Below are 26714 nucleotides of genomic sequence, written 5' to 3'. Positions count from 1 at the left end.
CGCATTTTGAAACCATTCTTGGGTGGCGCGTGCTGAGTGCGATGGTGCTGAGTCCTGTTGGAATATACAAGATCTGCGCCCAAAATGTTTGCGTGGCCAAGGTTTTAATACACCGTCCAGAATATTTTCGCGATAATATTCGGCATTTATTCTGATGTCACGATCGGAATTTCAATGGCTTTACCGCGAGCTCATTTTTCAATATTTGCCGAATGGAATATTGCGTCCTGTTCAGCACGCGAGCCATTTTTGGACCATTGCGACGCGGGTTTCCATCAAGTCGCTTCTTTACTTATCCAACCATTTCTGCTGACATTGTCATTTTCTTCCGTTCACTTCCTTGTCGTCAGGCTACGCTACAAGTATCACGGTAACGAGCGATGGTACGGGATACAAAAGATTTATTCACATTTAAATGCTGGAGTGCTCTAACGATAGCCACTTGTGGTTTTCCGGTCAAATATAAAGAAATCACACTATCACGCTTAAATTCTATCACGAATAGCTTTTTTTTCTGGAAAATTCTCACCAAAATGCTTTTGTATGCTTGTAAACAATATAATGAGCTGTCATTGGAATAATTTTAACAGCTGTCGGCCAAGGGGCTTTGAAATGACAGCAGTCTGAAGTTGGTTGCAGCTTTTTCATCTCACTCTGTAGTTATGATACGGTTTTGAAACGGCGATATCCATATATTAAATTTTGCTATCGAATTTTGTACTAAACGAACAGAACTACATTTTTGACTTGAGAATATATACTAGAAACGTGCAAAAAGTACCAAATGGTACTACATTTTGTACTAGAAATATTATGAGAACGTATAATTGCATTTAAGTGATGTTATAATTGGAGTTGGTTTCGAATGATTAACGGAAATCCGAAAGGATTGATCGGAATTGTGACAACTTCCTGCAAATAAGCCCAAGAGAACCCATTGTATCGAATCCATAATATTTTGGTGGGTACCGATGGGCATTTTTGTAAATTTTGATGTTAATGACAATTTGAATACATTGACATAAAATCATTCCCTTTGGCAACCCCTAACCAAATAATGCAATATTTGTGTGTTCAGGCGAAGAAAATACATTTAAGTGAGCGACAAACCTGGACATTATTTAATAATTTCATTTCAAAAAGTGTTGCACTTCAATGCTGGAAAATTTTGGCAATTTCCTGGAAAGTGTCATTTATGTGTATTTATCATTAAAAAATAGAAGTTAGTTAAATATTTAAATGCAATTTAAAGTGAAAAAATGAAACACAAATAAACTGACACGCTCAAAATGCAACGCCAGCTAACTTAGAAATGTTGAAATTAAATATGAATTTTGTATTTTTTAGTTAATGATGTAATTTTTCATTTTGTTTTTTGTTTATATTTCGAAAATTACTTGCTTGAGTGGCATTATTCCATTATTTTGTATTCAATTGAGAAATACATTTTTATACCCTCCACCATACATAGTATGGAGGGTATATTAAGTTCGTCATTCCATTTGTAACTCATCGAAATAATCATTTTAGACCCAACAAAGTATATATATTCTTGATCAGCGTAAAATTCTAAAACGATTTAGCCCTTTCCGTCCGTCTGTTGTAATCACACTACAGTCTAAACGAATTAAGATAGGAAGCTGAAAATCCACACAAGGAGTTCGATGTGGGTACTTTATACCTCGGAAGAGAAAATAGGTCGCCGATATCGTATAGCTCCCATATAACGGTACCCCCCGATATTTGGTATTTTGATTATTTTAGCCACATTTTTTAACGGAATTGTCTGAAATTCTACACAAAAAGTTCTTTGTGAGTACTTTACTCCCTGACAGAGAGTTGTCTATATAGGTCCACGATATCGTATATCCCCCATATAACGGTACCCTCCGATATTCGGTATTTTGATGATTTCAGCCACATTTCCCAACGGAATTATCTGGAAATCCACACAAAGAGTTCCTTATGAGTACTTTACCCCCAAACATAGATTTGTCTATATATAGGTCCACAATATCGTATATCCCCCCATATATCGGCACCTTGCAATATTGGGTATTTTAAAGATTTTAACAGAATTTTCAATGGATTTTATTTTTTTTGAAAATTTTCTAATTCGTTCCAAATGATGGAGGGTATTCAAAGTTCGGCCATGCCGAACTTACTGCTTTTTTACTTGTTACATTTTTGATGTATTATTATTTCGATGTAGTTGATTTTTTCGTAAGGAGTGATATTTCGCACTACATTTTAGTTTAAAGGGTAATTTTTAAAGGTCTATCGGAACGTTAAAAATAAACACATAAAATTCGGAAATGGCACGAAATTGTTATTCGAATTGATAGCAAGGTCCATATAATTTAATGATTGAAGATTATTTCATGGAAATGTTGACAACGATTGAGCCTCAAATGGTCCATCCGCTTAGTTCCATTTTAACATACTCTTTCCAACATATCGGCCGGTATCTCACGAATAAATGCATCGATGTTATCTTTCGTTAAATCGCATGATGTAGACGGCCAATTGACCGATCCCAAACGTGACATAAAATCTTCATCGAAGTCGACTCTCAATAAGTTCATTGCTACTCGTACTGTGTGGCATGTGGCACTGTCTTTCTAGTCATGCTCTTGTATTTTGGAAAAAATTGGATATCATCTCAACAATCACAGTTACGTTACGATTGGCAGCATCTTTCAAGAAGTTCGGTCCAATGAAGCTACCAGGCCATAAACATAAGCCAACGCTGACTATTTCTGGATGTGTTAGTAGCTTCTGGCTTATCTTCACGCCAAATTCGACAATTCCACTCATTTACATACTTATTGTGGCGAACAAACTTTCTTAACGGAGCACCCACTTTGATAATAAAATTCAATGATTTGCAAGCATTGAGGCTTTATTATTGGGCTTTATTTATATGAAGATGTTTGACAGTGAAACAAAACTCGAAAGGTGAGCGTGAGCTGTTTAAAACATTGCTTATTAGATTAGAAAAAAAGTAAATAAAAGTTAGTTCGGCCGGGCTGAACTTTGGATACCCTCCACCATTTGGACGAAAATTAAAAATTTAAAAAAAAAATCGTTGAAAAATACGATAAAAATAAAAAGGATAAAAATAAAAAATATAGGGAGTTACTATTATATTAGGGTCTATACGAAGGGTCTATAGGAAGTTTTCTGTCACAGTACCTAACTTCAAATACGAAATTTGAAACCATTCTGGTGAATAATGTCGTAAATTCTCAAAATACCGAATATAGGGAGGTATCGTTATGTGCAGAGTCTGTATCCCTTTAAGATTTCTTATCCCTTGGGCTCCCGACGTTTTTAGATATAACCCCTGAGAAGTTCGAAAACCTTTGGGTTTCGGTATTTTAGATAAAACCCTTGAAGGACTCGTATCTCTTGGGTTCTCAGAGTTTTAGTTATAGCCCTGGAAGGGTCCTTACCTCCTGGGCCTCACGGATATTAATCGTGCTGGAAACCCCTAAAACTCCTCTCTCAATTATAAGACTAACAAGCTAAGAGGATAACTGCCAGGACCCAGCCTATGAACGAGGTATACAGCAGGCCGTTGTTGGAACTTGTAATTGGGTGAATTAAACCAGCCCACCCCAAAAACACAGAATTATACCAGATTTTAAGCTCTAGAAATATTTACAATCATAATAATATATGAACTCTATACAAGAAAAAAACATTAAATTCTTCTAATACCGAACTTTTAGTACTCCCCACCTTTGGTTGAAGAAAACATTTGTATATAAAAGCATCGGAAGTCTAACGTGTTTGACTTTAAACTACAAATACCAGAAAGACCGTTTGCTGTTAAACTTTTCAAAAAAACCAAAAAGTGGTGAGGTCGTTGTATGGCGGCCTTAACAAGACGGGAACCTCTAAAGACAATTTTATACAACAAGGATTGTCATCTACCAAATCCTCTTAAATACCAAATTTGAAACACTTTAGTGGGTAAATATGACTAGGATTATCAAAATACCGAGTATCGGTGGGTATTGTTACATGTGCGCTATATGAAAACGTGGACCTATATTTCAATGTTCCGACACAGGAGCTAGAACCTATTACGGACTACAAATACCAATTTTTTGACAAATCCGAATATCAATCCAAATTTCAGATACGAATATCAGAAGGTATCGTTATATGGGGCCTATAAGAAAACCGGACCTATACATACAACGTTTCGCCACCCGAGCTAGAGCCCATTATGACCTACAAATACCAATTCTGTGTAAAAATGTGGCTATACAAAAACGCGGAACTATACATACAATGTTAAGCCACCTGAGCTAGAAGACAAATCCGTGAATAATATGGTAAAAATCATAAAAATACCGAATATCGGGAGGTACCGCTAAATGGCGGCCATACCAAGTATTTTTAAAAGACCTTGCTTTCCAACCACGGTTGCGGTGTAAGTTCTTGCATTTTTGGAATTTCAATGGCTTTACCTGAGCTTTTTTTTCAATATTTGCCGAATGGAAAATTGCGATATGTTCAGCTCACGAGCTATTTTTCGGCTACTGCGACGTGGATTTTGATCAAGTCGCTTCTTTACTTTTCGAACCATTTCTGCTGATGTTGCTGTTTTCTTCTGTCCACTTCCTTGACGTCGGGCTACGCTACCAGTATCACGGTTTTATCACATTTAAATGCTGGAGTGCTCTAACGATAGCCACTTGTGGTTTTCCAGCCAAATATAAAGAAATCACACTATCACGCTTGAATTTCATCACGAATAACTTTTTTCTGAAAAATTTTCACCAAAATGCTTTTGTACGCTTGTAAACAATATAATGAGCTGTCACTGGAATAATTTTAACAGCTGTCGGACGAGTGGCTTAGAAATGACAGCAGTCTGAATTGGTTCCAGTTTTTTTTTTCATCTCACCCTGTATATGGCAAAATAATGTACTTCTACCAGACCAAGTAATGAGTAACGGTGGCATGTCTGATTAGAAAGCCTCAGGTCGCCGATTCGAATCTCCGTGCCACCCAACAAACAAAAAAAGAAAACATTTATTTATATTTTTTCTGGCTCTTAGTAGCAGTTAGTTAAATGCTTACCTATTTTGACACGACAATGTAAAAAACAAGTAAAAAAACATTAAGTTCGGCCGGGCCGAACTTTTAATACCCTCCACCTTAGAGTAATGGAAACATTACCGAATATCGGGAGGTACCGCTATATACGGCTATACAAAAACGTGGGCCTATACATATAATGTTTCGCCAACGGACCCAGAACCTATTATGACCAACTAATTCCAATGTTTAGACAAATCCGTGAAAAAATGTGGCAAAAATCATCAAAATACCGAATATCGGGAGATATCGTTATATGGGGGCTATACCAAAGCGTGAACCTATGCATACAATGTTTCGCCACAAGATCTAGGACCCATTATAACCAACAAATACTAATTCTCAGACAAATCTATGAAAAAATGTGGCAGAAATCATCAAAATACCGAATATCGGGAGGTACCGTTATATGGGGACTATACCAAAACGTGGACCGATATATGTCATTTTCAATACCAACCATTCTAGATTATTCTGCAATACAAATTATTCTGCTAAATTTTGACGCTCTACGTCAAGTAATGTGTCCTGTATCGTGATTTCGACAGACAGACAGACAGGAAGACGGACATCGTTAAGTCGACTTAGAATTTAATGCTGATTATGAATATATATACATGTTACAAACGGAATGACAAAGTTAATATAACCCAAGGTGGAAGGTATAATAATGGTTTAGAATGCTATGTAGTTACTGATGCCAAAATGCACTTTGGGCCTGTAATGATACGAAACGGAAATATGATTTTTTTAAATTTTTGATTTATTTAAAAACATTTTAAAGCAAATCTATGTTTGGCAGTTCCAAACTTTTAATACCCTATTTACTACTATTTGGAAGGAACTAAAATTCTTTTCCGTTGAAAAATACCGGTAAAATTATTAAAATACCGAATACATTAGAGGTTATACGAAAATTTTGATATGTATAGTTAATTATCTGTCATGGGAAATGTTACTTTCAAATACCAAATTTGAAACAATTCCGTCGAAAGATGTACAGTATATTGGTCGCTATCCGAAAATGTGGACCTGAGTACATAATTTTCACTTTAAAATTATGACTAAAACTACCAAAACGTAAATCAATCGATTTCCACTAACGGGCGGACAGGCGGTTTAAACTCCAAATTGCCACATAATTTTATGCTGATCAACAATACATACACTTTGTTGGGCCTAAAATTGATATTTCGAAATGTTTCAAACGGAATGACAAACCTTATATACCCTTAATACTATGGTGTAGGATATAGAAATTTGATGAACTCATTTGAAATGGTGTGTTTCTCCCGCATTCATATTCTTATCGCTGCCTAGAAATAAACCCTTAAAGCCTATTATCTGGTAATAGTTTTTAAGGCCTTCAAAACTAAAACTAAGCAAATTCTGTTTAATTTCAAACTTATTTTCTATTTAATTTTCTTAATATTCAATTTCTGTAACAGTTTCCTGATGGCTACTACCTCTATAAAAAATCATTCAAAATGTCAAAGTTAGTGACATTTTCTTTGGAGTGACGTTTATAATTGCCACCTTTTGAGTAGTTAATCTTCTCTTTGAGTACTACCAAGTCCTACGACATAAACAAGGTGATTACAACGTCGTAAACATAAATCCTTTACACAAAGGTAACATTGTACAACGGTTGTTTTGAAAAGGCATTAATTCGTGTTCTTAGTTTTCTCCATTTATTCTTTACTTTAATGGCTACGTAATCGAAGGCAGTCAATTGAATTCAACCGAAATTGAAATGCTCTTACATAGCTTTCTTTTGAGTGATATTAAATTAAAAGTGTATTTTCGCAGAAGTGATAAATAATAGAGAAACAAATGCTACACAACTTTTTTCAAAGAAAATGATTGTGGGATTATATCCTTTAAGAACCTGCAGCTAATACGGAAAAATTGAAATTATTAACAAATTCTTCTAAATTCTTAGACTTATTTTAATTCGGTATGCCCCATTAAATGGAGGCTGTATTAAATCGTGACCAGAAATCAGCAATATTTTTGTGAAAAAAATAACAAAAAATAAATATAAGAAGTAAAAAAGCTGTAAGTTTGGCCAGGCCAATTAAAAAAAAAAAAAAAAATCCTTTCAAATTTCTGTTACAATCGTAAAAATATCGATTAGGGTCTATATGACGACGTGGGCCTGCATAGGCAACTTTTGTCATAAGCCATTACAATATTCAAATGCGAAAACTTGAACAAAAAAAAAAAATTGGCGAATAACGAGCTAAAATCATCAAAGTTCCGAATATATGGGAGCTATGCGAAGACGTGGACCTTCACAGACAATTTTCTGCCTTAGGCTCGATTGAATATCGGGAGGTACCGTTATATGGGGGCTATACGAAGACGTGGACCCGCACAGACAATTTTCTGTCATAGGCTGTAGTATCCATTATGAACTTCAAATACTAAATTTGAAACATTGTAAGTGAATAATATCTCTTAAATTGCCAAAAAACCAAAAATAGGGAGGTACCATTAAATAGGGGCTATACCAAAACGTGGACCTACATGGCCCATTTTCAATATCAAGTGTCCTGCAGACATAATATATACTTTAGTAAAATTTTATCAACCTACTTCATTTCGTTCGGAAGCTAGAATGATTTCCACAGACGGACGGACAGCGCTAAATCGATATAGAATTTTATGCTGATCAAGAATATATATACTTTGAGGATCTAAAATGTATATTTCAAGGCGGTACAAATAGAATGACAATCTTAATATACCCTCCATACTATGGTGAACTTCGTAGCCGAGCACAAAAGCGGCGAAAAAACTTTGTTAAGAAAGCACCCATTTTGATAATAAAATTCAATAAGTTGCAAGCGTTGCTCGCTTATAAGATGATTCAAAGCTCTCTAACGGGCTAAAAACAATAAAAATCAGGAGGCAACGTTGCCGGGCCATACCGAACGTAAACCGTTTTAAGAAAGTCTTTCAAGTGGAGGCAACTCTCGATTTTACAAATTTTTAATTTTTATAGTTGTCAAGAGTTTCAGCCGGTTTTTCGTTAAAACCGACTCGAATTGTACCAACCTCTTGCACAAGAATATTTTATTATTTTTATTATATTTCTCACATTTTTTCAAATATTTTGAAACAAAAAAAATTGGAAAACTTGATTTTTTATGTAAGTAAAATATAGAAATTTTTAACACCACTAAAATTCATGAATTGAAAGTGTAGTATTCTCCCTTTACCTGGGCTAAAAATCGGGTGTTTTATTCATTTACAGGGTGAAATGAAAAATTTGCAAACAACTTCAGACTGCTGTCATTTTTAAGCCACTCGTCCGACAGTTGTTAAAATTATTCCAATGGCAGCTCATTATATTGTTTACAAGCGTACAAACCCATTTTAGTGAGATTTTTCCGTGATAGTGTGATTTCTTTATATTTGGCTGGTAAATCAAAAGTGGCTATCGTTAGGGCACTCCAGCATTTGAATGTGAATAAATCTTTTGTGTCTCGCACCATCGCTCGTAACCGTGATACCGACGTCAAGGAAGTGGACGGTAGAAAACAACAACATCAGCAGAAATAGTTCGAAAAGTAAAGAAGTGACTTGATCGAAACCCGCGTCGCAGTGCCCGAAAATGTCTCGTGAGCTGAACATATCGCAATATTCCATTCGGCAAATATTGAAAATGAGCTCGGGGTAAAGCCATTGAAATTCCAAAAAGTGCAAGAACTTACACCGCAACAGAGAGTGGACTCAAAAGAGCTAAAGAGTTGCTTCGCTTGGCCGACAATGGGATGGTGTGGGCCGCCATAACAGCCGATGGTCGCTCTCCGCTCGTATTCATCGGCCGTGGCATCAGAATAAATGCCGAATATTATCCCGAAAATGTTCTGAAGGGTGTATTAAAGCCTTGGGCACGCAAATATTTTGGCCGCAGACCTTGGATGTTCCAACAGGACTCAGCACCATCGCACTCAGCAAACGCCACCCAAGAATGGTTACAAAATGAGGTTCTTCGCTTCATTTCCAGCGCACAGTGGCCACCAAAATCTCCGGATACCAATCCGTTGTACTATTGTGTCTGGAGTATTTTGGAATGCAAGGTTGACACTAAAAAATACCAAAGTGTCGATCACCTCAAGCAAGCGCTCGGCGGGAATAAGCCAAAATAACACAGAGCAACATTCAGGCAGCGTGTGACGGTTTTATTGGCTGTTTGAAGGCCATACTTCGTGCCAAAGGTGACCAATTCGAAAAAATCTAAACATATTCTAAAATTTGATGCTATTTCCGACATTTGTGCTTTCATTCATTGAAATTAAAAAAAAATATATAAAAATTATTACGTTTGACTCAATTGCAGTTTGTTTTTATCTCACCCCGTAGACATTGATTGGTTGCTTGTATAGCAAAAAATAAGAGAAATTGGCCGCTAGCGCTAGAACAACTTCTTGCTCAGCATTCTTTCAAAATCACCACGTACCTCTTAGGCAGCCTCTGCAGTGACGAGTCTCATCCGAAATGGAACTATAAATGTCATCATACTAGATCTGTGTGTCATTTCAATTCAATTTTGTTGTGAACCACATGTGTAATATTCGTCCAAATGGAATGTATTTCGGCATGGATCCAAGCGAATTCATTCCAGATGTAAGTACTTCAAATAAAACTCCCTTATAAATGTTTCATCTGATTTGGGGTTAAGTCCCCCACATTAGTAACATGCACTCCACAACAATGATATTTGAAGTCTGAAACAGCTCAAATATAGCTCTCCCAAATTTTATCGGTTCAGATTTGGATATATCTCCCATATATATCTTTGTTCGATTTTAAATATATTGTATGCCAAAGGTATGCCATTAGCCAAATGGGATGGATTTTGGCAGAGAATGCCAAATTTAGCCTAGAATCAAGTTTGTTAACTTCGGTTCAGATAGACCTATAGCTCCCATAATATGTTTCATCCGATTTTATATTATAAAATATAAATTCGTATTATACACTCCCTAAAAAGGATTTCCTGTACAAGATATTAGATGCATCCTAAAGAAACCGTTGCCAAATTTTGTCGAGATCGGTTCAGATTTCGATATATCTCCCATATATATTTCTCGCTAATTGTCTTTCCGTACTGGTTTAATACAATCCTTCTCAAAGTCATTTGTCAAATAGCATTCCTATAGAGTACATGCTATAGCAATGCTATTTGACACTAGGAGTACAAATACCTCCGTCAAATTTTTTGGAAATATTACTTCCCTGTGATTCCAAATTATAACTGTTCTATAGCCGGCCCAGCCCGACTTTTGATCTTTGTTTTCTTTTTTTTGTTCATATTCCTGCACGTTTCAATGCCCATTGAGGGTGTGTTCAATGGCAGACTTAACTTCAGTTACATTACAATAGAATTAATAATCATATTAAAACTTTGCAGAACAATTTTTTAATGAGATTAAAAATCCCTCTTTTTTATTTTGTGTTACAGCCACGTCAGCTGTATAAATATCGCCTGGAGAACTTAACCTTTTCATCGGTATACAAAGTGGGTATCCGAGCAACAAACACGAAAAACATGAAAGAGAGTGAACTTTTTTGGAAAACATTTCGTGCGCCCTCCTGCGTTCAGTGGCATAATTACAATTTCAATATATGTGGTAAGTTGAAAGGGAATTGATGGATTATAAGATTTGAAAACTATGTGAAAATGAAAAAAAAATAATAATAATCTATAAAAGTTTTTAATATCTTAAATGGATTTGTCTTCATATCAAATAAAAATATCTCCTAATTAACCATTATATATGAACATGTATCAAGCCTTATCTATGTATGTGTTACTTTTCAAACTGTAAATATTTATTTAATTTTCAATTTTATTTTTAGCTCCTGAACCACCAAAAAACCTACAAATTGAGCAAACATTCCTGGAACAAAATGTGTATTCGCTCAACATCAGTTGGAACCAGCCCCAGTACCTGCCTGACAACTACACATTATTTGTTACAGATCTCTCACCTCACGGCCAGAGACTTTTCTTTAATGTTTCAAAGGTAATTGTGGTTTTTTAAATCCCAACAGAGTTGAAAGAGCAAAGCACAGCATGGCTATAAATTGCTTCAGAAAAAAATAATTTAAAGAAATCAAAATGGTAGTCGTTTGTGAAGAGTTTGTAATTATCGCTTACAATCAGTTAAAGCAAAATCATCGAATAGAAGTTAAATCAAGTGGAATATTGACAAAAAGGATGCATCAAAACTGATAATAAGATTTTAAGAAGACAACTTATGGTGGAACCGATTAAAAAGTAAGACGACAAAACTGCCAGAAAGAAACTCAATAAAAAGACAGAATGGTCTCAAAAGAAAACAAGTTAAAAAGCTGTAAGTTCGGCCGGGCCGAACTTTTAATACCCTCCACCATTTGGTACAAATTTGGCAAGTTCCAAAAAAAAAAAAAATAAAAAAAATAAATAAAAAAATAAAATAAAAAAAGTTAAAAATTCTGTTAAAATCTTAAAAATACCGAATGCTTATACGACGACGTGGGCCTGCATGGGCAACTTTTGTCATAAGTTATTACAATATTTAAATGCGAAACTTGAAGAAAAATCTGTTTCTAATGTAGCTAAAATCATCAAAATACCGAATATCGGGAGGGGTACCGTTATATGGGGGCTATACGAAGACGTGAACTTGCACAGACAATTTTCTGGCATGGACTGAAGTATCCATTATGAACTTCACATGCGATATTTGAAACAATCGCGGTAAATAATGTCGCTAAAATCATCAAAATACCGAATATCGAGGGGTAGGTATATGGGGGCTATATGAAGACGTGGTCCTATATGGCCCATTTTCTGTTTTATGCTGCAGTATCTATTACGAACTCCAAATGCCAAATTTGAAACAATTCCGGTAAATAATGTCGCTAAAATCATCAAAATACCTAATATCGGGAGGACCCACATGGCCCATTTACGAACTTAACCTGCCTACTGGCAAAATATACATGTGTGCAAAATTTTAGCCTTCTATCTCCATTTGTTCGAAAGATAGCGTGATTACAACAGACAGACAGACAGACAGACGGACATGGCTAAATCGTCTTAGAATTTTACGCTGATCAAGAATATATATACTTTGTTGGGTCTGACATGAGTATTTCGAGGAGTTACAAACGGAATGACAAAATTAATATACCCTTCATAGTATGGTGGAGGGTATAAAAATCCAAAAATTATTTGAATATTTTTGTACAATCTAAACATAACACTAACGCACGATTTAGAATATCAAATTAAGGATGTTAATACATATATTTTTATACCCTCCACCTTGGAAGGAGGGTATATTAACTTTGTCGTTCCGTTTGTAACATCTTTAAATATTCGTCGTATACCCCATAAAGTATATATATATTCATAATCAGCATAAAATTCTAAGTCGATTTAACGATGTCCGTCTGTCTGTCTGTCCACACGATACAGGCCACATTATTTGACGTAGAGCGCCAAAATTTAGCAGAGCAGTTTGTATTGTGTCTAGGATGGTTGGTATTGAAAATTAGATATATCGGTTCACGTTCTGGTACAGTCCCCATATAACGGTACCTCCGGATATTCGGTATTTTGATGATTTATGCCACATTTTTTCACGGATTTGTCTGAAAATTGGTATTTGTAGGTCATAACGGGTACCAGTTCGTGTGGCGAGACATTGCATGTATATTGCACGCTTTGGTATAGCCCCTTATAAAGGTACCTCCCGATGTTCGGTATTTTGATCATTTTTGCCACATTTTTTTCACGGATTTGTCTGAAATTTGGTATTTGTTGGTAATAATGGGTTCCAGCATCGGTGGCGAAACATTGCATGCATGGGTCCACGATTTGGTATAGCCCCCATATAACGGTACCTCCCGATATTCGGGATTTTGATGGTTTTTGGCACATTTTTTCACTGATTTGTCTAAAAATTGGTATTCGTCGGTCATAATGGCGAAACATTGTATGTATAGGTCCACGTTTTGGTATAGTCCCCATATAACGGTACCTCCCTATATTAGGTAATTTGATGATTTTTGACACATTTTCCCATGAATATGTCTAAAAATTGGTTTGACACATTCATGGGCATTCCTATCATATTTTAGTTTCAAAATATCGAATATAGTACGTAAAAACATAAATATTAATATTATTAATATTAAAAGTCGAAAGAAACTTATATATGGAAGAAATATAATCCAGTGAATCGATTTTCGAGGCATTTGCGCCTTTTCAATTCGGGCTTGTATTATCCATCCACTTGAAATCGAATAGATATATATATGAGAGCTATATCTAAATCTGAACCGATCTCGATAAAATTTGGCAAAGGTATTTCTAAGCTGTATTTGATATATTTCCCTGGATATCGTTACTACGGAGTCCATATTACGGCTATGCAGGGCAAAGTCAACAAATCGGATGATTAATATGTATGGGAGCTATAGCTATATCTGAACCGATTTCCACCAAATTTCACATACTGGTTTCTAGACTCAATTTGGTCGTAAGTCCATTTGGGCTTATATTACACGTTTGGTGCACAATAAAAGGAAAATCGAAGATATATATAAGAGCTATATCCAAATATTAACCGATATCTATAAAATTTAGCAATGATATTTCTGAGTTATATTTTATTCGTTGTTACAGAGTGCATATTACGGCTACGGAGGACAAAAATAACAAACAAATTATTTTTTCAAAATTTCATCTGGATCGGGCAATAAATGCGACCTGTATTTTGTTTACAAAAATACATGGACAGACGGAAGGGCATGCATATATCGACTAAGAATGTGATTCTATGCAGATCATCAAAAGTAACTATGGGCTTATCTCGTTTCCTTTTGCCTGTTACAAAACAAATGCACAAAGACATAATACCCTGACCACCTTGTGGTGTAGGGTATAAAAACAAGTAGGTGAAAGAAGGTACTTAATTTTGTCGAAATATAACCAGTAAACCAATGTACTTTAAATAATAAAGTCAAATCTTAAAGTATTGCCTTACCTTTTTATACCCACCACATAGTGGTAAGGGAATTATGTCTTTGTGCATTTGTTTGTAACATGAAGAAGGAAGCGAGATAGACCCATAGTTACTTTTGAGAATCTCCATAGAATCACTTTCTGAGTTGATTTATGCATGCCAGTCCGTCTGTCCGTCCGTCCGTCCGTCCGTCCGTCCGTCCGTCTGTCCATGTATTCTTGTGAACAAAATGCAGGTCGTATTTATTATCCGATTGAGATGAAATTTTGCACATATCATTTGTTTGACCCAAGGACTAATCCTATTGAAATTGGAGATAATCGGTAAAAATTTAGATATATCTCCCATATATATTTTCGTCCGATTTGCCTTTTATTGTGCATCAAATGTGTAATATCAGCCCAAATAGTATGGAATTTTGCACATACAACCAAGATAGGCCTGAAAATAAGTATGCCAAATTTGATCGAAATCGGTTCAGATTTATCTATAACTCCGATATATAACTTCGCCCGATTTACATTTTATTGTGCACGAAAAGTCTAATATATGCCCAAATGGGATGGAATTTGGCACATACGACCGAATTAAGTCTAGAAGGTAGTATGCCAAATTTGGTGAATCGGTTCAGATATAGCTATAGCTCCCATATATATTGTTCATCCGATTTGTTGTATTTGCCGTAATATGCACTCCGTAACAACGATATTCAGGGAAATATATCAAATACAGCTAAGAAATAACTTTGCCAAATTTTATCGAGATCGGTTCAGATTTGGATATAGCTCCCATATATATCTTTATCTGATTTCAAATTAGTTTTGCACCAAATGGGCAATACAAGTCCGAATTTAAAAGATTCAAATGCTTCGGCATATTTAGTCCTTTGAACTTTAAATTATAATTATAATCATAGGGATTCTTGAATAGGGATGATTGAATTCTCCCATAAACTATCAACTATCAATTCTCCCAACAACATCAACTAAATTAGCAAAGTGGTGTAGGGTATCATAAAATCGGCCCCGCCCGACTTTAGGACTTTCATTTCTGGTTTAAATGTATGGACGTACTTGAAGGTTCCTGCGAACTGGCACCATCCAAAATGGTTACTTGTTTGATTTTTTCTTTGTATATTTTACATGGAAAACTTTATATTTTGTCCCCTAGAATGGTTTCGAGATGCATTTTTAGTAAAATGTAGTCTAATTAATTAAAAACCCCGGTTTTGATACAATTTCTCTTGAATTCGTTACTTTAAAGAAACAGGATGTCAACAAGTGAGAATGGGGGTATCTGATAAACGTCTAAAGCAATCCATGGCCACACTGCATTGTCTCATACATTAATTGATTTCTTTTTTCGTTTCGTTTTCGTGTTTGTCATTGCAGGATGTTCATAAATTTTTCATAGATCGCATTATTATTACCGGAGTGTTTTACGAAGTGAGTCTGACAGCATCCTCTGTGGGTGGCAGCACAACCGCATCATTGACGGATGTTACAAAGACAATTGTTCATATACCTGGTAAGTCTTTCAGCTATTAAGATTTTTAATTTATGCAGGTGAGTGGAACACTACCCTAGCAGGTACAAAGAAGTCAACGTTAACCACACCATAAACAAATTAAATTACAAAATTCAATTTTTTTTGGTTGCGGTTGTGTGTGTTTTTGTGACATCACATTTGTTTCAAAAAACGATTAAATAAAAATTAAATTTCAGCACCTAACCAATAATTTGTTGACAAATAACAAATGGGCCTTGACATCCGCAATTAAGACAACAAATGTGTTTTTCTTTTTGTACTTTGTAAATATACAAGTGTCAGTTGTGTCGTTGTCCGTAGGACGAATTCTGTTTATGTCATAACAAGTAAAAAAACATTAAGTTCGGCCGGGCCACCCTAGGGTAAAAGAACATTAGAAGAAATGTGGCAAAAAACATTAAAATGCCGAATATCGGGAGGTACCGTTATATAGGGGCTACACCAACACGTGCACCTATAATTACAATGTTTCGCCACACGAACTAGGACCCATTATGACCCACAAATACCAACTTTTACACAAATCAGTGAAAAAAATGTGGCATAAATCATTAAAATACCGAATATCGGGAGGTACCGTTATATGGGGACTATACCAGAACGTGGACCTATACATGCAATGTTTTGCCACACGCTCAGGGACCCGTTGTGACCTACAAATACCATTATGGGGGCTATACCAAAACGTGGACCTATACATGCAATGTTTTGCCACACGCTCAGGGACCCGTCATGACCTACAAATACCAATTTTCAGATAAATCCGTGATAAAGTGTGGCATAAATCATCAAAATACCGAATATCGGGAGGTACCGCTATATGGGGACTATACCAGAACGTGGACCGATATATCTCATTTTCAATACCAACCATCCTAGGGACAATACACACACTTGTGCCAAATTTCAAAGGTCTACGTCAAATAATTTCAACAGACAGACGGGCAGACAGACAGACAGACAGACAGACAGACGGACAGACAGACAGACAGACAGACGGACATCGCTAAATCGTCTTAGAATATGCTGATTATGAATATATATACTTTATGGGGTCTACGACGAATATTTAGAGGTGTTACAAACGGAATGACAAAGTTAATATACCCTCCTACCCATGGTGGAGGGTATAAAAATGACATATTTGTCAACATGTGGGCCTTTTTTGACATGGCATAAAGTAATTGTGAATACATTTTTTTTCATTAAGGCGATTCAAAGATATTTTTAGTTCCATTGTTCAGGTTACTAAAAATAGGGATGACGTGCGAGTAATATATATTGCAAATAAGTTTATGTAAGATTTAGTGAGAAGATTTTCCAATATTTTCAATGTGACATATCTCCGTTTCATCAGGATTGACTTTTACACACCTTGATTTAGTCAAGCTTAAATAGGTCTCGACCAATGGCTGCCTCCTCCATGTTTTCATTCCTATTTTAATACGTTTGTTATTCCGATTTGGCGATTTCGGTCCGTCTACCCAACGAAATAAAGTAGGTCGATCAAATTTTACTCAGATTTATTTTAGTCTGCAGGACTTTTGGTATTGAAATTAGACCCAATAAAACTATACCGCCAGATTTGAAAGTCTAACGGTAGGGTCTAACCCTAGGTTTCTTTGGACCAAACACTTTTCAGAACATTTGGAACATTTGGTACCTCCCACACCACGGGACAAAATTTAAATTAACTTCTCACTAACAATTATTAGAATTTGAGTTGTAAATACAGGGTGAGATGAAAAAACTGTAACCAACTTCAGACTGCTATCATTTCTAAGCTACTTGTCCGACAGCTGTTAAAATTATTCCTGTGACAGCTCATTATATTGTTTACACGCGTACATAAACATTTAGGTGAGAATTTTCCAGAAAAAAAGTTATTCGAGGTGGAATTCAAGCGTGATATTTGGCTGGAAAACCACAAGTGGATAGAGCACTTCAGCATTTAAATGTGAATAAATCTTTAGTGTCTCGTAGCATCGCTCGTTACCGTGATACTGGTAGCGTAGCCCGGCGTCAAGGAACTGTACGGAAGAAAACAGCAATATCAGCAGAAATGATTCGAAAAGTAAAAAACGCAACTTGATCGAAACCCGCTTCGCAGTGGCCGTAAAATGGCTCGTGAGTTGAACATATCGCAATATTCCATTCGGCAAATAATGAAAAATGAGCTCGGGATAAAGCCATTGAAATTTTAAAAAACTGCAAGAACTTACACCACAACAAAAAGAAAATAGACTCAAAAGAGCTAAAGAGTTGCATCGCTTGACCGAAAGTGGTGAACTGCCGAATTTGGTTTTCTCCGATGAGAAAACATTCATTGTCTAGCAGTTTGTAAACAAACAAATTGATCGTGTTTACTTACCAAAGAAGTCAGCTGAAAATGTGCACCTTCGGTTGGCCACCAGAACTCCAGCGCCGGCCATGGTGATGGTATGGGCCGCCATAACTCTCCGCTCGTATTAATCGACCGTAGCATCAGAATAAATCCCGAATATTATCGCGAAAATATTCCGAATGGTGTATTAAAGCCTTTGGCACGCAAACATTTTGGCTGCAGACCTTAGACATTCCAACAGGACTAAGCACTATCGCAAGCGCTACCCAAGAATGGTTACAAAATGAGGTTCCTCGTGTCATTTACAGCGCACCATGTTCACCAAAGTCTCTGAATACCAATCCGTTGGACTATTATGTCTGGAGTTTTTTGGAAAGCAAGGTTGGCACTAAAAAAACAAAGTGTCGGGCAGCGTGTGACGGTTTCATTGGCCGTTTGAAGGCCATAATTCGAGTCAGAGGTGACCAATTCGAACAAATCTAAACTCCTTCTAAAATTTCCATGCTATTTCCGACATTTTCTGCTCTAATTCAAAAAAATAAAAAAAAATATGACGTTTGACTTTGTTGCAGTTTTTTTTTTTTTTATTTCACCCTGTATACCTGATGTGAGCGTAAAAGTGCCTCTCTGCCTGCACTTTTCATGGCAAATTTAAGATTTAAGATTAAGATTGTTTTTCTTTTAAAATACAGCTTTCAATATATTATAAATAAATATATTAAAAGCTATATTATAAATAAGAGAATTTTAACAGTTCTCCTGACACTATATGCAGATTATGTGAATATGTTTAAATCGACAATGAAACTTATTGCTATCGCTTAAAATGCCAACCTCCAAAGGAAGATACTTCCCACCAAAACATTTATTTATTGCCAAACCATTTTCCAGAATCTGAGAACGGTTCCCTTTTGTTATTTTCGTGCGAATCTGTAAATTGAGATCAACACCACAGCGTCTCCACCTACAAAGTATTGAATATCACATATTGTGTGAGAATATTTTTCACAATTTCTCTCACCCAGTTACGGTTGGCAATCCAGTTATTATAAAATATATTTCACATTTTATTTATCGTTCCAGAGAAAAATCAATTCGTCAAAGTGGTGGCAGTCATTTTAGCTCCAATATTTTGTGTTGCCATTCTATCGCTGACAATATTCATCATCTATCATCGGCGGGCGAAATTAAAACGCTACCAGGAACGATGCAAATACTTTGAGGTAAGTAAATAGAGTTATGCTATTCACAGAGCGAACTATGTTTCGTAATAGATACATGCATTGTATGTGATCATATGATATTATTCGCAAAAGAATTCAAATTGAAATATGTATGTCAAAAAAATTTCTTTGATTGTGTCATACATATGTATGTTGAATATATCAATGCAATCATTGCAAAATACAAAATAAAGTAAATATGTGTGTGTGTGCTTTGGTATTTTTCATAATCGATGTATTTTGATAAAATTGTCCATGCTTCAAGCTATGCAAATAAATACATATGTATGTGTGTCATTTGCCATTAGCAACGACAAACAATATTGGCATTTTATGCAAAATGAAATCTGACACTACCTCCGAAAGCAAAAAAAAGTTAAATTCGCCTGTTTAAAATGTAAATAAATTTTAATATTTTTTTAAACGTGTATAAACAAGAATCCCGAAGGCATATGAAAGAATAAAGAAATAAGTAATAATAGCGTAGGGTTTGGCCGGGTCGAATGTTGCATAGCTTTAAGGATGAAGTAAATGGGAGATTACGGACACATAATTCCAAATTAGACGTTATTCCGTTTTAAAATGGTAATAAAAAAGACCTTCACGAAAATAGAGCTCAATATCTATGTTAAAAATTCCTCAAAAATGCTTCTCACAAGATTTTTTCACCAACAAAAATTGGTAGGCTTATGTACCACTATAAGCATTACTAGTATTGGCAATCATATAACCCAGCGTTCTAATAACAATGATAACTACTACTGCTCTACTAGTAAGCTTAAAGTAAAAAAAATATTTTCAAAACTAAAAACATTTTAAACTCCTAGAAAAAGTTAATTTTATGCTTAACAATACAGGGTGAGATAAAAAACTGCAACAAAGTCAAATACCATAATTTTTACATTTTTTAAAATTTTATTCAATTGGAAAGCAAAAATGTCGAAAGTAGCACTAATTTTAGAATAAGTTTAGAATTGTTCGAATTGGTCACATTTGGCACGAATTAAGGTCTTCATACGGCCAATGAAACCGTCACACGCTGCCCGAATGTTGCTCTGTGGTATTTTGGCCCATTCCCGGTTGCTTGAGGTGATCGACACTTTGGTATTTTTTAGTGCCAACCTTGCTTTCCAAAATACTGCAGACACAATAGTCCAACGGATTGGTATCGGGAGATTTTTGGTGGCCAGTGTGCGCTGAAAATGTAGCAAGGAACCTCATTTTGTAACCATTCTTGGGTGGCGCGTGCTGAGTCCTGTTGGAATGTCCAAGGTCTGCGGCCAAAATGTTTGCGTGCCCAAGGCTTTAATACACCCTCCAGAATATTTTCGACATAATATTCGGCATTTATGCGAATGCCACGGTCGATTAATACGAGCGGAGCCAAATATATAGAACTCACACTATGACATTTAAATTCCATCACGAATAACTTTTTTTTTGGAAAGTTTTTACCAAAATGCTTTTGTACGCTTCTAAACAATAAAATGAGCTGTCCGTGGAATAATTTTAATTTTAACAACTGTGGCAACGACAGCAGTCTGAAGTTGTTTGCAGTTTTTTCACCTCACCCTGTATATGATATATATATATATATATATATATATATATTTATATATATATATATATATATATATATATATATATATATATATATATATATATATATATATATATATATATATATATATATATATATATATATATATATATATATACGTATATATATATATATATATATATATATATATATATAGCATTACAGAAACCAAGGATAACACCTATTGTGAAAAAATAACACATTTTATATGTAATAATAAAAGGATGTCATAAATATTTTTTGGCAGAAAAAACAATAGAGAAGTATCATATTTTAATCTCCTTCATTACAAATAATTAGCTTTTATGTCCGTTAGCTCCCCCACCAAAAATTCATTTTCATCAGGGAAACAGAAATGTTGTATACCATCACTTACATTAGTACAGTAGCTCCAAGCGAAACTCGTACAGCTAAAGAAAAATTTTTATTTTTCTTATAACTTCCAAAAATCAAAATTTACAAAAAAATGTTTGTTTTACATTTTAATAGTACAATATGTAAGTAATTTAAAAAGCAAAAAATAACTTAAGATTTAATTCATTTTAAGTAAAAATTTAAATAAATATTAGAAGGGATCATATTTCAATGCCAAAGCCAAACACGTACACTTCGTATTTAAAGTATTTCTAGACATTAATATTTTATATGCATTCCTTTGCAAGACATGGTATGCTGGCGGATTTTACCATCGAGTCTGGACTTTGGGCTGGTGTATCCATGACGTGGGGACAATTATGTAGCAGCCATGACCGCACTTTAAAAGCCTTGTGTTCCGGATTATTGTCTTGGTAAAAATAATAATCTTCGCCAAGGCCGAACTTTTCCTTACAGAGTGGCAAACTTTCTTTCAAAATGTTAAGGTACATAGTCTGATCCATAATACACTCCATAAAATGCAAAACACTAGGTCCAGAGGATGAAAATGAACCCACACCATTACTGAGCCACCACCGTGCTTCACTGTAGGCTTCAGATTTTTTGGCAAGAAGTGCTTCATTTACCTTTCTCCATACAAAGAGGGTGAGACAAAAAACTGAAACAAAGTCAAACGCCATATTTTTTCCATTTTCTTTAATTTTATTGAATGAAAGCAAAAAATGTCGGAAATAGCATCACATTTTAAAATAAGTTTAGATTTTTTCGAATTGGTCACCTTTGGCACGAATTATGGCCTTCAAACGGCCACACGCTCTGCGGTATTTTGACCCATTCCCCGCGAAGGGCTTGCTTGAGGTGATCGGTGCTGAGTGTGATGGTGCTGATGATGCTGTTGGAATTTGTTTGTTTACAAACTGCTGGAATGTTTTCTCATCGGTGAAAACCAATGAACCTCTTATCAGCAAGCGAAATCAAGAAGTAAGATTGCGATTTGCCAAGGAGCACATATCAAAAGATTTTTCATTTTAGAAGAATCTGTTGTTCATGGACGAGAGCAAATTCAACTTTTTTGGTTCAGATGGCAGATCGTACAGGGTAAGATGAATAAACTGCAACCAACTTCGGAATGCTGCAATTTCTAAGCCACGTGTCCGACAGCTGTTAAAATTATTCCAGTGACAGGTCATTATATTGTTTACAAGCGTACAAAAGCATTTTGGTGAGAATTTTCCAGAAAAAAGTTGTTCGTGATGGAATTCAAGCGTGATAGACTGATTCCTTTATATTTGGCTGGAAAACCACAAGTGGCTATGGTTAGAGCACTCCAGCATTTGAATGTGAATAAATCTTATGTGTCTCGTACCATCGCTCGTTACCGTGATACTGGTAGCGTAGCCCGACGTCAAGGAAGTGCAGGGAAGAAAACAGCAACATCAGCAGAAATGTTTCGAAAAGTAAAGAAGCGACTTGATCAAAACCCCGCATGGAATATTGCCATATGTTCAGCTTGCTTCCATTCGGAAAATATTGAAAAAATGAGCTTGGGGTAAAACCATTGAAATTCCAAAAAGTGCAAGAACTTACACCGCAACAGAAAGAAAACTCATAAGAGCTAAAGAGTTGCTTCACTTGGCCGAAAGTTGTGAACTGCCGAATTTGGTTTTCACCGATGAGAAAACATTCCAGCAGTTTGTAAACAAACAAATTCCAACAGCATCATCAGCACCATCACACTCAGCACCGATCACCTCAAGCAAGCCCTTCGCCGGGAATGGGTCAAAATACCGCAGAGCGTGTGGCCGTTTGAAGGCCATAATTCGTGCCAAAGGTGACCAATTCGAAAAAATCTAAACTTATTTTAAAATGTGATCCTATTTCCGACATTTTTTGCTTTCATTCAATAAAATTAAAGAAAATGGAAAAAATATGGCGTTTGACTTTGTTTCAGTTTTTTGTCTCACCCTCTTTGTATGGAGAAAGGTAAATGAAGCACTTCTTGCCAAAAAATCTGAAGCCTACAGTGAAGCACGGTGGTGGCTCAGTAATGGTGTGGGGTTCATTTTCATCCTCTGGACCTAGTGTTTTGCATTTTATGGAGTGTATTATGGATCAGACTATGTACCTTAACATTTTGAAAGAAAGTTTGCCACTCTGTAAGGAAAAGCTCGGCCTTGGCGAAGATTATTATTTTTACCAAGACAATAATCCGGAACACAAGGCTTTTAAAGTGCGGTCATGGCTGCTACATAATTGTACCCACGTCATGGATACACCAGCCCAAAGTCCAGACTCGATGGTAAAATCCGCCAGCATACCATGTCTTGCAAAGGAATGCATACAAAATATTAATGTCTAGAAATACTTTAAATACGAAGTGTACGTGTTTGGCTTTGGCATTGAAATATGATCCCTTCTAATATTTATTTAAATTTTTACTTAAAATGAATTAAATCTTAAGTTATTTTTTGCTTTTTAAATTACTTACATATTGTACTAATAAAATGTAAAACAAACATTTTTTTGTAAATTTTGATTTTTGGAAGTTATAAGAAAAATAAAAATTTTTCTTTAGCTGTACGAGTTTCGCTTGGAGCTACTGTACTAATGTAAGTGATGGTATACAACATTTCTGTTTCCCTGATGGAAATAAATTTTTGGTGGGGGAGCCAACGGACATAATACCCGATTATGTATAATGAAGGAGATTAAAATATGATACTTCTCTATCGTTTTTTCTGCCAATAAATATTTATGACATCCTTTTATTATTACATATTAAATGTCTTATTTTGTCACAATAGGTGTTATCCTTGGTTTCTGTAATGCTATACTCATTGTATCCGTACTTTATCGCATTATTTCCAACTATGGGCAATCATTGGGTTTATTAAACATAATCACACTTAGTAATTGTAATCTAAGTAGTCCTCTAATATTCACAACACGCGTTGTTCGAATTATAAAGTTGTATCCTTTACAGTAATTTGTAAGGGGGCTATTTTCAATTGCCGACTCGATACAATGTAATTGAGACACGTGCACACATACATACATGAGTACATACATACTTATTTTGCCATCTGGATGGTATGTGATAGTCATGTCAGCGTGAATTTGTCTTGAAAGTAGTTTGTGTGATATTAAGTAGCAGTAAAGTTCAACGACGTTTGGGAATAATTTGTTTCCTGTTGCTTTCATCAGGATGTAGAAGTAAAAAATAAGAGTGTTCTGTATTGTAAGAGATAATCGTGAGTAGGATAATCATTTGATATGTAATGAAAAGCTTTCAATCCCGGAATAAAATGACCCAAATTTACACTTTCCCTTCCCTTAAGGGATTTATTATACATATACCTATATCAATAAGTTTTGGTAAATGTCCATTAAAGTATTTTTACTTTTTTATGGACAAACCAAACAATTTTTTAAACTGATCAAAAATAGAAGGAATTAGTCGTTTTAATTGAGTTCTGAGATTCCAAAATCTGGCAAAACGCGCCTATATAATGAGAGACGACCTTGTCGAACATCCCAGATCAAAATACCAATATCATAGAAAACAAAATCAAACTCTGAATAATGTCACCAGAGCTCGCCAATTCCGACAACTCCCCCATAAAGAAAGGGAAATATATTGGTGAAAATTCTTCACATTCGTTTCTAATATAAATTAGACACCAATATCACAACAACACAAAACATCACTCACCATCATCATTGACGGTGATGAGAACATATAATGTTGTTGTGATAACCAAATATAAGTTAACAAGTTCCCGCTACTCCACAACGGACACATGGTGGAGTCGGCTATAAAAGGGCGGACGACGGCAGAATTAGGACAGTCACCACTAGGCCAGTGTAAGTCATACCACCTCAATCGAATTTTTGAACATCCTACAGCATCCCTGCGTATCCTGTAGACATCCCTTCATATTCTGAAGAATTCAGCATTTATTGTAAGTCCTGTATTTACTTAAATTATCCTTGAATATCCTTGTAGTTTGCTTGAGTACTTATCAGTTCTCTTGCAACCGTAGCTTTGAATATCCCTGAAGTCTGCTTGAGTACTTATTAAGGTCTCTCGGACCCGTATCCTTAAATATCCTTGTAGTCTGCTTGAGTACTTATGAAGGTATTTTGCAACCGTAGCTTTGAATATCCCTGTAGTCTTCTTGAGTACTTATTAAGGTCTCTTGCAACCGTAGCTTTGAATATCCCTGTAGTCTTCTTGAGTACTTATTAAGGTCTCTTGCAACCATAGCTTTGAATATCCCTGTAGTCTGCTTGAGTACTTTTTAAAGTCTCTTGCAACCATAGCTTTAAATATCCTTGAAGTCTGCTTGAGTACTTATTAGGGTCTCTTGCAAGATCTCCTGCAACCGTAGCTTTGAATATCCTTGTAGTCTGCTTGACTTCTTTTAAGGTCTCTTCCAATCGTAGCTTTGAACATCTTTATAGTCTGCTTGAGCGCTTATTAAGGTCGTTCGCAACCGTAACTTTGAACATCCTTGTAGTCTGCTTTAGTACTTATTAAACTTTAATTTAATTATTGCCACCACACAACGAAATTTTAGAATAAGTTTAGATTTGTTCGAATTGGTCACCTTTGGTACGAATTATGGTCTTCAAACGGCCAATGAAACAGTCACGCGCTGCCCGAATGTTGCTAGGCGTTATTTTGGGCCATTCCCGGGGAATGGTGCCAACCTTGCTTTTCAAAATACTCCAGACTCAATAGTCCAACGGATTGATCTCCGGAGATTTTTGTGGCCATTGTGCGCTGGAAATGAAGCAAGGAATCTCATTTTGGTTGTCGCGTGCTGAGTGCGATGGTGCTGAGTCCTGTTGGAATGTCCAAGATCTGCGACCAAATTGTTTGCGTGTCCAAGGCTTTAATACACCCTCCAGAATATTTTCGGGATAATATTCGAGATTTATTCTGATGCCACGGTCGATTAATACGAGCGGAGAGCGACCATCGGCTGTTATGGCGGCCCACACCATCACCATGGCCGGCGCTTGTGTTCTGGTGGCCAACCGAACAAGCGGTGCACATTTTCAGCTGACCTCTTTGGCAAGTAAATACGATCATTTTGTTTGTTTACAAACTTCTGGACAACAAATGTTTTCTCATCGAAGAGAACCAAATTCGGCAGTTCACCACTTTCGGCCAAGCGAAGTAGCTCTCTAGCTCGTTTGAGTCTAGTTTCTTTCTGTTGCGGTGTAAGTTCTTGCACTTTTTGGAATTTTAATGGCATTACAGTATCACAGTAACGAGCGATGGTACGGGACACAAAAGATTTATTCACATTTAAATGCTGGAGTGCTCTAAAGATAGCCACTTGTGTTTTTCCAGCCAAGTATAAAGAAATCACACTTGAATTCCATCACGAATAGCTTTTTTTCTGGAAAATTCTCACCAAAATGCTTTTGTACGATTGTAAACAATATAATGAGCTGTCTCAGGAATAATT

The 26714-nt window shown here is 35.7% G+C and overlaps 1 protein-coding gene across 2 annotated transcripts in view; it reads left to right on the top strand.

Moving 5' to 3' along the window:
• The window catches only part of LOC131800519 (tyrosine-protein kinase receptor torso-like), a 181979-nt gene that overhangs the window by 75084 nt on the left and 80181 nt on the right, over window positions 1-26714 (top strand). For both annotated transcript variants that reach the window (XM_059120452.1, XM_059120451.1), the window contains exons 6-9: window positions 10589-10757; window positions 10987-11153; window positions 15536-15671; window positions 19120-19259. In XM_059120452.1, the coding sequence (XP_058976435.1) occupies window positions 10589-10757; window positions 10987-11153; window positions 15536-15671; window positions 19120-19259 (612 nt within the window). The remainder of the gene's footprint in view (window positions 1-10588; window positions 10758-10986; window positions 11154-15535; window positions 15672-19119; window positions 19260-26714) is intronic.

Source organism: Musca domestica, unplaced genomic scaffold (genome assembly GCF_030504385.1).
Source record: "Musca domestica strain aabys unplaced genomic scaffold, Musca_domestica.polishedcontigs.V.1.1 17, whole genome shotgun sequence".
Taxonomy (NCBI): domain Eukaryota; kingdom Metazoa; phylum Arthropoda; class Insecta; order Diptera; family Muscidae; genus Musca; species Musca domestica.
The sequence above is the reverse complement of the archived record's forward strand: the minus strand, read 5'-3'. Positions and strand labels throughout refer to the sequence as shown.